Source organism: Sparus aurata, chromosome 17 (genome assembly GCF_900880675.1).
Source record: "Sparus aurata chromosome 17, fSpaAur1.1, whole genome shotgun sequence".
NCBI classification, from domain to species: Eukaryota; Metazoa; Chordata; class Actinopteri; order Spariformes; family Sparidae; genus Sparus; species Sparus aurata.
The window spans coordinates 9,347,157-9,360,169 of NC_044203.1; the positions used below are offsets into that span (position 1 = coordinate 9,347,157).

The 13,013-nt window shown below is 43.4% G+C and overlaps 1 protein-coding gene across 2 annotated transcripts; it reads right to left on the minus strand.

Moving 5' to 3' along the window:
- Nucleotides 1-1,979: 1,979 nt before the first annotated feature.
- Nucleotides 1,980-4,840, minus strand: kcns2 (potassium voltage-gated channel modifier subfamily S member 2). Of its 2 annotated transcripts, none has more exons than XM_030392646.1 (2): nt 4,202-4,840; nt 1,980-3,931 (listed from the first exon to the last, which is right to left on the minus strand). In XM_030392646.1, the coding sequence occupies exon 2, from the start codon at nt 3,908-3,910 to the stop codon at nt 2,471-2,473; it is 1,440 nt and encodes a 479-aa protein (XP_030248506.1). In that variant the 5' UTR covers nt 3,911-3,931; nt 4,202-4,840; the 3' UTR covers nt 1,980-2,470. The 2 variants fall into 2 exon arrangements, with proteins under 2 accessions (XP_030248506.1, XP_030248505.1); XM_030392645.1 differs by having other exon boundaries at nt 1,980-4,024; nt 4,202-4,838.
- Between the last annotated feature and the right edge of the window lie 8,173 nt (nt 4,841-13,013).

Sequence of the window (13,013 nt, forward strand, 5' to 3'; positions counted from 1 at the left end):
CTATGGCGCTGCGTGGCGCTTTGGATTTGCTCCCGGGGGGGAAGCCTTTAAAGGTTCAGGAGTAAACAAAGGGAGAGCGGTATAATTGGCCTCTAAGGGTAAATATTATTTCAAATGAGCTCCCCAGAAATACTTGGAAAACAAGCGGCAACTGGTTTATTTCTCACTAGGATTTTGCCTAGTGAGCACGACCTTGTTGCTGAAGTGCATTGAGATTACCTCTGTGCCACGCAGTTGTTCTCAGTCATCCCCTCAAGCGAATCAAACCTCAGGATTCTGATACTGTCATGATCTTATATGTAAACCCAGGAGCTTTTCGGTATTCACAGCAAAGATGTTAATTTCTATTAAAGTGAATTTTTCGTAAAATCAATAAGGTTGAACTAATTTTATTTTAGTCTCTGGCAGTCTTTTGGGAGTTCCACCAGGCCACTATCTGGGGTTTATTCTTTTTGGTTGTGTATGCTCAAAGCAATGAGCTGTAAATAACTAAATGTAGAATCATTCAGCCTGTCTGCACATATTAGTCTGGAGACAATCAATTTCAAATTATTCACCGACCACTGGAGCAGATCAGTTTGATTGCTCAAGTCGCTGAAATGCGCATGAATGTACGAATTATTTTCCCTAAAAACCCCGTCAGTGATTAATGTGCTAATGATTAATGCGCTCCAATCACAACAATCTTGATGAGCTAGAAAGCATAATAGCTGTTGTTGTACAGAGATTATCCGAAGGACTACAAAAATAAAATGCCCCTTAAATTGAAAACTGAAATCAATGCGGCGAACTGTAGAGAAATATGAGATGAGAAAAAGAATTGAGCTTTTATAGCTGGTACATCAAATGGCTATTTATCCTTTAAACTGAAATCAATGCCACTAAGTGAGTGCTCTCTGTTGTATTCCCGCAACTGCAATTGAGTGTGTGTGAGAGAAAGAGAGTTGTTTATTGTGATGCTGACCAGGAGCAGGCGGAGGGGTGCAAAACCTTCCCTCAGCCCCCCAGGAATAAGAGCACTAGTTTTGTCCAGAAACCGTAAGACTTGATAGAAAAAGCTGACATGCAGTTGTACAGGACATTCATGTTATAAATACAGATATGATAATACTGTGTGTGTAAATAATTGACATTGTATTTACGGCAGATGTTTGGCCTTGTGGATCTTTTTGTTTGCTTGAGTTCATCTGGTTGCTTTTTCACTACTTCCACACAAAGCGTAGTTGTTCTTTGTTGTTTACCTCTTAACACTCGTACTGTGTTTTTCATTCCCCTCCATAAAAAAAAAAAAAATCAAAGCACACGATGAATAAAGTGTAAGATGAGTAGCATTTTTTCCCCCCCCTAAATTCTGTAGATCTCACGATTATATCGTTATTGTGAATTCATCTGGCCGCGACAAACATGTAGTGGGAATCTATATACAATGTAAAATTTTTCACTGTAAATTTACAGTAAATTCCTGGCTACTAGTTGCATTACTTTCACAGTAATTTTACAGTAATTTATTGTGAATATTTCACAGTAATTTACTGTACATGTTTCACAATAATGTACTGTAAATATTTCACAGTAAAATACAATTCATCTACAGCTGTATACTGTAACTTCACAGTAGTCATGCCCGTGGAATTACTGTGTATTATGACAGCCTGTTTTGAAGTGTGTTTTCTACCAATATGACACCGTGTTTGTGGCTTTGCATAACTTGTGACGAATTACTGGTAAAAAAAATCCATGGATTGATATCAAACAACAGTTTTCGTCGAATGAAACCCCCCCCCCCCAAAAAAAAAAAGTCCTCACAATAAATGAATTCAGCGTGTCAGCTCTGAATGCTTGTTGCTGTGCCTGTCAACCTGTCTTAGATATTGTGTCAGTCACGGCTTTAAATCCAAATCTTTCCCCCTACAGGCTTACATGTGTTATCCTGAGCAGTAAGACCCTCTCTCCGCACATGAAAAACATGAGGAAGTGTGTTGTGTATTTTTTTTCTGTTTAATACAGTTTGCTTTAACCACACATCTGAAGTAATCTTGTTGCAACAGAACAATTACACATTAACATTCTTCAAGAGAGATACAGCTGGAGTTACTTTCAGACATATTGGATCACGACAGGTATAGCTGGAGGGGGGGACTACAGTGTGACACCACTGAGGACTGTAAACAACTACAGCATTGTCTGCCTTTTTAATAGTATGCGGCCACTTTTTTGGGCTATTTGGTGACGGGCCATACCAGCGCACAGTGAGATCATCACATTCAGGCTCTCCTGTACATTTGCTTACTTTCTCATTGTGACTGACACTTAGGTTAACACGTTATTGCACTGAGCTACAGAGAGGCAAACGGTCAGACATCATTGGAAGAAATTGGGCTGAGTTTCAGCACTCTGGACAGCTCCTCATGCAGCCGCTCTGACTGAGCAGAGTCATCCAACCCGACCGGGGGTCCTTGTTAAAACTGGTTCAGTGTATGGATTCATTCAGACTGTGTTCACTGGGTGAACTCCGGCTCATGTTTGACAAGCTCGCCATGAGGGATTTGACTTTATGTGCGTAATAGTTCCTCAGGTTGACCGAGGGCACCTCTTTTATTCCCTCGTCGAAATCGCAGCTCCTCATTGCGATCTCCAGCTGTTTTTGTCTCTTGTAGAAGAGAGAGAATTTATTGAAAATGAGCGTTATCGGAAGCACCACTACTAAGATCCCGGCCAGGATGCACGCTGACGCGGTCAGCTTGCCCGCTATGGACACCGGCACCACATCCCCGTACCCGACGGTGGTCATGCTGACGGTGGCCCACCACCAGCACGCCGGGATGGTGGAGAGATCCTCGCTGTCCTCTTTCTCCACCGTGTAGGCCATGACGGAGAAAAACGACACCCCGACAGCCAAGTAGAGAAGCAGCAGGCCCACTTCTTTGTAGCTGTTCCTGAGGGTGGCCCCCAGGGAGCGTAGCCCCGTGGAGTGACGGGCCAGCTTCAGGATGCGGAATATCCTCATCAGCCTCAGCACTTGCGCAACGCGTCCCAGGTTGGCCAGCGCCGGGGTGCTCTCCACCACCAGGTTTATAAGGAGTGTCAGGTAAAACGGAAGTATGGACACCAGGTCTATTACATTCAACGGGTGCTCGAAGAAGTGCAGCAGATCCGGCGCCACCACGAACCTGGCGACCAGCTCCAGAGTGAACCAGCCGATGCCAAAGTGCTCCACAGTCTCGAATCGGGGGTCCTCTGTGGGTTGCCCCTCGCTGTCCAACAGGCTGAACTCGCTCATGCTGTTCATGCACATAGTGGCGATGGAGCCGAGCACCACCAGGATGGAGAGGATGCTGATGATGCGGCTGGCCACAGAGTAGCCGGGGTTATCCAGCATTAACCAGACGCGCCTCCGTGCGCTGCCGAGCAACTGCTTGTCAAACTTGGTGGCGTCGCTGTAAAACTCCAACAGCTCGTCAAAAGACGAGGTGGTGCTCCCTTCATCGCTCCTGTCCTCCCAGTCGTCCCGGTCCTGGTCCATTTTCCTACAGTGGTAGGCGCTGCTGCAGCAGGAGTCGATGAAGAACTCGTTGATGCCCCAGTACTCGATCTCCTGGCTGAAGGAGAAGATGCACAGCTCGGCCATGACGTGCAGCCGCCCCGTGTTGTAGAAATTCAACACGTAGGGGAAGAGCGCAGGGTTCCTGTCGAAGTAAAACTCTTTCTCCGTGTCGTCGTAGTCGTCGCACAGCTCCAGTATGGACTCTTTGGACTGGCAGTGGAGTAAACGCGCCAGCCTCGTCTCCGGGAACCGGGAGAGAGTGTCGGACTGGAGACGCTTCTTAAAGCCGCCCACGTTGATGCGGATGGCGGCGTTGTCATCCATGTGAGCCCCGCCGCCCGGTGTCCCCAGGACCTGACCTGTCATGTCTGGGTAGAGGGACACACACTGATACGCACGGCGCACACAGAGAGAGAAAGAGTGACAGACAAAAGACAGAGGGACAGTTAGGAAGAGATGGGCACCACGGAGAGACGCACACTTTCAGAGAGAAGAGAGAAAGAAAATAAATGGATTAATATCATTTGGGTTAAAACCGCACTTGCTTTTTAAAATTAAAAGATACAAAAATGAATAAAATCCCATTCGCCACATCCACGTGTGTTAACAATTACACGGAGAGCAAAACAAAAGCTCACATAAGAACAATGAACTTACTTCAACGCGCAGCCAGTTTACAGAATCCTCCTACAACAAGAGTCCGCATCTTAACTCCGGTGACGGCATATCGCCGTTTATGGCCAAGTTGTGGCCCTGTGATAAACGCGGAGCTCCTCTGTCCCCGGAGTCCAGCCAGGCGCGTCTCTGTCAGGTTGATTTTCCTAGCCCGGGTGGAAGAGGAGGAAGCTGCTTCTTAAGGGAGTCGGCGCGGTGTCAGATATGATCTTGCCTCCAGCCAGAAATAAATTGACGCGCCTTCCTCAAATATACCCGCCTGGTGTAGCTGCTGGTCCTTACATCCTGTGTCCACCGGGAATTACACCTCCTTCTGCTACAGGTACCGGCTACATTTAGAACAACAAATTCTGGGAGTCATATGGACTGAAACACGCCCTGGTAGCAGCTTTTGCTTTTGCGAGGGAATTCCTCTCTCTCTCTCTCTCTCTCTCTCTCTCTCTCTGTCTCTCTCTTTCTCTGTCCGTCTCTCTCTATCTCTCCCTCCCAGCTCTGTATCTGTTGCTGCGCAGCAACACGTAGCTCCCCCCCCCCTGTGCGCCGCCCTCCCGGAGTGATCTCAGCGTCGCGGTGCTGCGGGGCGAGGCGCAGCTCCCGGAGGAGAGGGAGTCACCGACTAACGAACACACGGAGAGCACTGACACGCAACATCAAGTGAAAATGATGCGTTCTCAATGACACTAAAAACAAACAAACAAAAAAAACCTTTGTTTCATCAGCTTCATATTATAGTGATGCAATAAGAGATGTTACAATCATCACAGAATCGTTGCAAAGAAATAAGTACAGAGTAAAGAAATAAGATTAACCATGAAATTATAAAGGTCCCTGCTGAAGGTGGACTATTTAAAGTACTCACAAGAGACACATGGGGAAAAGAAAGACTCTTTTATTTCGACTTTAAATCCCTTGTGTGGGTCAAGCTCAAACAGTTCTCCTACAACTCCCATGATGCAACTCAATTACGTGTTTCATTAGACCATTCCTGCCTGGGAAATTCCTTGAAGGTGACCTCATTGTCCTAGTTTGTAATGCAGGTTCAGGTGTCACAAAAGCTCATGTGCCACAGAGGACGTTATACAACTGTTCTGACAGGCTCAGAAGCAGTCCTCTGAACTTTACTCTAAAATCTCTGGGCAGCCCTTTAAAGGTGCAAAAAAAAAATTAAAAAGATTCAGAAGATAGATGTACAATTGTTTGACTCTCAGTCCCAGGTCATCAAATACCAGTGCCTCGGGTCGGTGCGTCGCGCCAGCCTCCACCCAAAGCGTTGGTATTTGATGACCTGGTCATGAGATTCAAAATCAGCTGTTGCACCTTTAATATTACTGTACGATGAAACTGAGCCTGCTGGGTACCATAGAAACAGCATCCTGTGAGAACATCCCGTTAGTTTTATCATGATTTATTTTTTTTTTTTTCTTAAGCACCAGTGACAAACACTGTTTTCTAAATATTTGAACGCATGGGGACCAATGCTTTCATGTAAAGGTTATAATTGATTGCCGCGTCTCTGGTCATTGATCACACACATTCACTGTCATGCTGTGCGGATCAATAGAATTATGAAATACATGCCAGTGTCTCCTCACTCAAAAAGCTGCTTACTAATCCTCCGCTACAGTGAGTGTATCAGAATCATGCGGTTTGATCCTGGACACAAAATGTATGTCCTTTAAACACTGACCGCCGCCACCATCTCCACCATTACCTGAATCTCCTTTTATCAGTGCAGTGCCGACATCATTAAGAGCCCTGTCTGGCAGAACACAGAGCCACTGTTAAAGCCGTGGCCTTGCAGAAAAGCCTTGCTTTTATCGATTAAGCGCTGAAGGTTTTTCTTTTACATATCCCAGTGTGTCTGATGAAGGTGATTACGGCTGCAGACAAAGCTGCTTATACAATTTCCCTTGGCTGCAGGGTTGCTGTTTGTCAGGAAGGTATTTTGCACATGAGAAATGCTGGTAAATTGTTGATTAAATCCAGAAAGTTATGGCTGTTTGAGCATTTGAAAAAGGTCCAATTTTTCGGTCCCAGCCCACACTTTTAAGGAGCCATGATGAAGGCTGTAGCAGTTCTTTCTGCTGAATGAGAAGACCTAATGTTTAATAGCTGCTATTGCTTCCTCAGGCGGTGCCGCTGCGATCGTCTCTTCCCTCTGATGGCCACCCTGTTTAAGACGTCAGGCTTCAGCTGCGTCTCAAAATCCATTTGAAAGCAATTTTCCACTTCCTGTATTGTGTTGCAGTACTTGTGTGGAAATATAACCAGAGGCGGCAGGCTTCACTGGAACTGTTTACTCCTAAATAGCATCGTTCACTCCCAGATTTCTTACTCACAGGCAGCCGGCACATTGATATTTCATTACATTTCTTTCTTCTAACAGTTTGACTTTAACGTGAGCGTGTAAAGCCCATGAGATCGCTAGTACAGATTGGCTCTTTACACTTGTATTCACACATGCCGTCTCCTCCATTCTGGATGCTTTAAACTAAAACCTGTGCTCTTCAGGTACTCCCAGTATGGCGTTACTTATCATGGTACAGATCCTCTACAGATCCTCCACGCCCTCACGCCGCAGATTTGTAGGATTTGAAAAAGCTTAACAAGAGCCTTGAAAGCACACGCAACCAGTCTCTGCTGATTACAATATTGTGAAATTACAGCCCTTTCCTTATTAATACCCCTCACTTGTAGGATCCATCTGCGGTTGTGTGGGAATGTTGTGCAATGATTATAATCCTATTTAGGCTATCATTATCCTCATCCTGCAGGGTTCGTATTGAGTGCCTGGCTATCATCCCCTGTTCAGTAAGATTCCTTGATGTTTGTATTATTCAGATTTTTTTTCTCATCTTATTTCCTCTCATTGTGTGGGGACTCTTTATAATCCTACATAGGCAACAACAAGCCTTTACTATGGCACTTCAGGACGTGGCAGCTGTCAGGATTACATCATGAGGTGACAGTCAGTGTTTATCCTCTACCTGCTGGGAAATGTTCATTTTCCGCGCAGGATATCTGATTTAGGTGAAATAATGGGTGTCATCTCGCTCCGCAAGCTCCATCAGTCCTGAATGATATCTCTGACGGCACACACACACCTCCTCAGATTTCATTAGCGTGGGTGAAGAAGCTTGATGCTTGCAATAGCGACTGTCATCAGGACTTTGTTCAGGATTACTGAGGCGGTTTGCTCTAAATTATTTGTGCTAACCAGACTATCATCTGCAGATTATTCACTTTCTGCTTTCCATTGAACTGGGTGGCTTTTGATTCATTCTGCTCCCACATGGCTGAGTTTAATGTGCTGCTTTGTGGAGGAGGAACTTTTCCTCATAGCTTATTCCTCAACAAGTCTGCTTAGATTTGCTGTCTTATTAATAGCACGCTTTGCTTTTCAAAGAAATCTTTTTGTCTCACTATATCATGGTATGTTTGCTATATCCAACTATTACAATCTGTCAGTGATGGAAGGAGTACTCAGATCTGTTATTGCCGCAAATGTACTTTAATGTAAAATAAGGATTCTGCTTTAATCATAGTAAAGTAAAAACACAGAGCTATTATCCGCAAAGTAGATAAAAATCATGCTGATATATTATATATGAAAATAGATTTATCGTACTAGTGGATTAATGTATTACAAGTAGCATTTTATTGATTGAAGTGGAACTACTTTTAACTACTCTGCTTTCATTTTGGTAGTATAGTCAAGTGTTTAACCCAAGTGGGCTCACAAGCCAAAGATGCTGGAAACTACAGGTTTAATCTGTAGTGATGCGATGTTTTTCATGAGCTTATCATTTTTTCAAAGGTCCCATATTGTATAAAGTGAAATTCATTTATTTAAACGTAAAGGAGGTCCAGGTGGTACATAAATACTGTAAAAGTGTCAATCCAAAGCACCCTGCCCATACTCTGAAATTGTACATTAAAACGAGCTGTAAGGACTTTCATATGGTTGTAATGTCAAAACTGTATAGTCATCACCCTCAGCGTGGCTGAGGGTGGCTGAGGGCGATGACACTGTGTAACTGCAGACCTGATGCAGTTACGCAGTGGGTGGTGTCTGCTCAGGCCTTTGAGAGCTGACCAATCGGGGCAGACTGGGATTTAGGGAGATGGGCCTTAAAGAGACAAGCACTAGCATAGTGCCTTAGATAGAGGGTGAATAGAGATGCTAAAGCAATAAACAGTATGAGATAAACCTTTTATTTTTGAACATTAAATCTTGTGAACATTTTCTAGTAGAGACAGTGTAAAAGCTTAATTGTAATATTAACTTGTAACAATAGCTGTCAGATGCAAATGTCACATGCAGCAAAGCAAAATGTTATAATCCCTCTGACATAAAGTGCAGTGGAAGTATCAAGTTACATCAAATGGAAATACTCGAGAAAAGTGCAAGTACCTCAAGTACTTCAGTGACTGTAGAGTGTTTCTTTCCACCATTGCAAGTAAAAATGTATTGTTGAAAAAAGTTATGAGCATCAGTTATTTGAACATTTTCTGCAACTCATTCAACTAAACTTAAATGGGATTGTTCGGGCAGCACGGACTGCAACATAAAATGTGTATTCAAAAACCTTTTCTAATCACATGAAATGCTTCCTGCATTTTAAACCGCCATCATTCATATTCTGCACCCTCTTGGCGGGCTTTCATTCACATCCCATATCTTTTGATGGGGACTTTTGCAGAACCCCAGTATAAATTAAATCATAAAATAACGGACAGCTTTATTGTCATGTCTCTGCCCCGACAGCTGAACAGTAGATAAAGGAGATAAAATGTCCTCCGTATTAAAATGATCTATGGCTCGACCTTTAATCATAAGAAACAAAATATTGTGTTTGGCCTTTTTGAGCAAAACCATGCAGATTTTGAATTCACAGTTTTAACTGAAGCCTTTCTGCCATTCACTTTCACTCGATTTGATTTCCACAGGCGCTTTTAACATAATTCATAGTGAATGTTTTGAGACTGGGGTATAGATTAAAAGTCTCTTATGAACGACGTCTCTCAGCGGAGAGAGGAACAATCAGTTTCAAAGTTTTTAATCAGTTTCAAATCTTCATTTCCAATTCCATAATCATACCCACAAGGGTCAAGAGGAGACAATCAATCTGCCAATTAATCCCCCTGAGAGAGTCGAGATCACTTTTTCTTGAGACTTTCAGTATGCGTGTATGAGAGAGAGAGAGAGAGAGAGAGAGAGGGAAGGAAGAAGGAGAAGGGAACGATGGAAAGGGCCAAATGAGAAAAAGATAGCGAAGGAGAGAGGACCCAAGGAGAGGACGTGGCTATCTCTCCATCTCCTCTCTCCTTCAAAGCCTGAGGTGCAGGCTCAAGTGAGAGTGTGTAGGAGTTTTTTTGTGTCGACTAAATCTGCTGCTCCCTATCTCTTGCTCGGCTGCCTTTATCTGTCTCTCTCCTTCCTTCGCTTTCTTTTCCACTCCCTCGCTGCCTTTATGTGTCTCTCTCAACATTCTATATCCACTGTTTATCCTCTGTCCCATCTCTTTTACTCCCCGCCCATAATTCCTGACATCCATCTTTCTCCAGCGTTTGAGGTTAAGGTTCGACAGTATGCTGACCTCATCCCTGGTGTCAGGGTGTCATCTGAAGCGTTGCCAGGGGACTCCAGAACCGCCGAGGAGACTGCCACGGACCTCTATCCGTGACAGAAGCTGTCAGTCAAAGTTCACTCTGAATCCCTGCCAGCGCTGATGGATGAACCGGCAGACACTCCAGAGAATTTCACTGACATAGTGATAAAGCGAGACCGCGTGAGTGTAAGTCCAGTAATTATACGTATAGCATATTAATAAATGATGACTAGAGTACAGTCTACACATGATGAGCACTAATTGGCTGTGATGTCAGGTAATAATGTGTACCAGTAGCAACAGGGTGACCTAAATACAGAGGCAGCTGCATGACAATAATTGGAACAGTGCGATCTTGTGCTAGAGGTAGAGCTCCGAGCAATTTATTCCTGTGCTACTACTTCACATGATGTTGACAGTTGGAGCTGGACCACAGTGTCCTTCAGATTCACTGGTTAGTGTTAAAGCTCCGAGCTTCGCCTCAACCCTGCGAGGATGAAAGGACTCCTGGCATTGAGTTACTGTTGACCTCTCTTTCACCTTTTTCTTCTTCTTCTTTTTAAATCAGAATCAGCGGTGTTCCTCAGGGTTGTCAAGCTGCTGCACAATTTCGAAAAACTGCAATTCTATACATGGGAGCAGAGTGACCACAGGCCGACCCTGAAATCCCCCTGTTACCAGATTAAGGTGGAAGTTGGCTTGTAAGTATCAGGATCTCTGCATGAAGTGACCATTAACATTTCTTGTTGGAAAGTCAACCAAACAACCACAAAGAGGCCCAAAATGACCAGAAAGCGAAGCAAAACGACCACTAAGACATGCAAATTGTTTACATGCAGGAGTCATAATGTGGCTGTGAACCATTTGGAGTTCCGAGTAGCAGCTATTAAAGCCGCTGTAAGATTCATCATCATTTTAGCGAGCTTCCCGTCCATGTTCCAGTTAGCAATCCCCTCCCTCCTCTCTCTGACACCACACGAATTCTGTCATTTCCAAACAAAGCAAAAAGGAGAACCCTGCTCTTTAAGTGTTCACGAACAGACAGGAGCACCCCTTTATGGAGTTCTCTGTCATGGTTGGATAAAGTGTGCAGGGATACCAGAAAATAGCTTTTGTCTTTAACAGCCAGCAGGGGGGAGGAGAGATGTGAGACATGACCGGATACTATAACAGTGATTACTGTTAGAATATAGAACTACTTTACACTTATTTTCCAATCACCTACAACAGCTTTAACTAATATAATTGGTGATTTAAAGCTGTTATTGGGCATTTTTTTATTAAATTGAAGAAAAAAAATTAACAATAATAGTTTACAGGTTTTTTTTTTTTTTTAAATCTTAAGCATTTTTATTCTTCCAAGGTTCATTTGCGCCACGTGTTCTTAAATTCCCCCAAAAGCTGCTATGACTATGTGTTTTACGTCACTCTGGACAGACATGGGTTTAAATTGCAGCTTGACTGGTTGGTAGAGGCGTACAACCTTGAGACGGTCAGTAGGCGGTCCAGTGCCTTTTCAGTCCGCCTCAGTAATGATGTATCAGTCAGCATATGTAGTCAACCTGAGGCTTTTTAAAGTCTGATTACTAGTTCAAATGCATTTCATAAGTAGATCTTAGAGCTTATATCTTTGGAATATGACATGGAGTTATGTGGTGGTATTGCAAAGGAAGGTTTGTTCTTTATACCAGTGTATCTCTCTCTCTCTCTGTGTGTGTGTGTGTGTGTGTGAGTGAGAGTGAGAGAGAGAGAGAGAGAGAGAGAGAGCAAAGGCTGTTCATATTTGAAAGAAAGCAGCAGCCCCATCTGTGCATGATAATTTTGTTTATGTTGAGCGCACCAGAACAAACAAGCATTCATCACTCATCTGCTCACAGAAAGGAAGCCGGATCAGTGAGAACCCATAAAGGACATCACAACAATGTATCCCAGTTTATCCCTTTGACCAGGACATACCCACAGCTGGAACCACAGTGAGAAAAGATCAGATACTGTCCTCCTGATGTGGCCGGCCTTGTTTGCATTATCGCTTGCTGCGAGGGGCTCTGTTTTGGTTTTTTTGTAAATCTCCCTTTCAGCTGCTGATGAGGTTTTCTGAAACTGGTGATGCAAAGCAGATGGTAATAAATGTGCAGTTTTCAGAGATAATGAAACACCTGTTGTCTTGATTGAGAATATCATCTGTATTACAACAAGTGGGACGCCATGTGACTCTTTTGAATCAGGGGTGTTGTCCTGCCATCTGGGAGATTGTCACCCAGGTTTCGCCGTCATCCTAAATGTGCCCAGCAGGTGGCACCATGCAGAGCGCCGGGCCCCAAAGCCAAGTTGATGAAGATTTTTGAGGGCTCCATTCTGTCCTCAGTGTTGCTAAAGCAAATTAAGGTTTAGTTTATTCCAGCTGCCCGGGCCAGCGTGTGGTTTTCTGCGCTGGAGCGCTCTTGACATGCGCAACGGGATCCGCACCTGTTGTGATGCCTTCAAGTGCGCCTCCTCATGTCGTACACCAGAGAAACTGATCAATTAAGACAAACCAAACAGTGCTGGAACGTTACTAAGAGTTTTTGATTTAAAAGTACTTGTACCGTATTTGAGAATTTTCTTTTCATATTTCATCTTTATATTTGAACTCGAATCCACGAGGCAAACACTGAACTTTATACCCCGCTACATTTGTCTGACAGCTATAGTAACTATAGTAACCAGTAACTTTACGGATTGCACCATTTTTAACCTTCTCTTCACTGGCTTGGAGACACAACATAAGGTGATCTTGTAAAATGCGATGCATTGCAGTTATAATTAACTCAAGCTTCAACAGCTGCAGCAGTAAAATGCAACATAAACAATATAATACAAATCCAAAAACATAATTATATTAAAATACTTACTTGGACCTTTTTTTTTTGTTGATCTGTGATACTTTAACAGCTTTGCCAATGATACTTGTGTGTTTCACCCTCTCTAGGAGTATTTCCACAGTGTGGCATGAGGACTTTTACTTAAGGAGGATCTGAATACTTCTTCCACCACTAATAACAGAAAAATGACATCGCCTTATTAAATGAAAAACAAAAAAAATTTAATCAATACAAATATATGCATGTACCTAACGCTTTTATTCTATAGTGTCAAATCTACTTATTTAATGTCTTATTTAATTGACTCAACATGATAGAAAA

Bases quoted from the DNA above. Each gene is read 5' to 3' on its own strand.
- kcns2 (XM_030392646.1), bottom strand. From the start codon at position 3,910: ATGACAGGTCAGGTCCTGGGGACACCGGGCGGCGGGGCTCACATGGAT.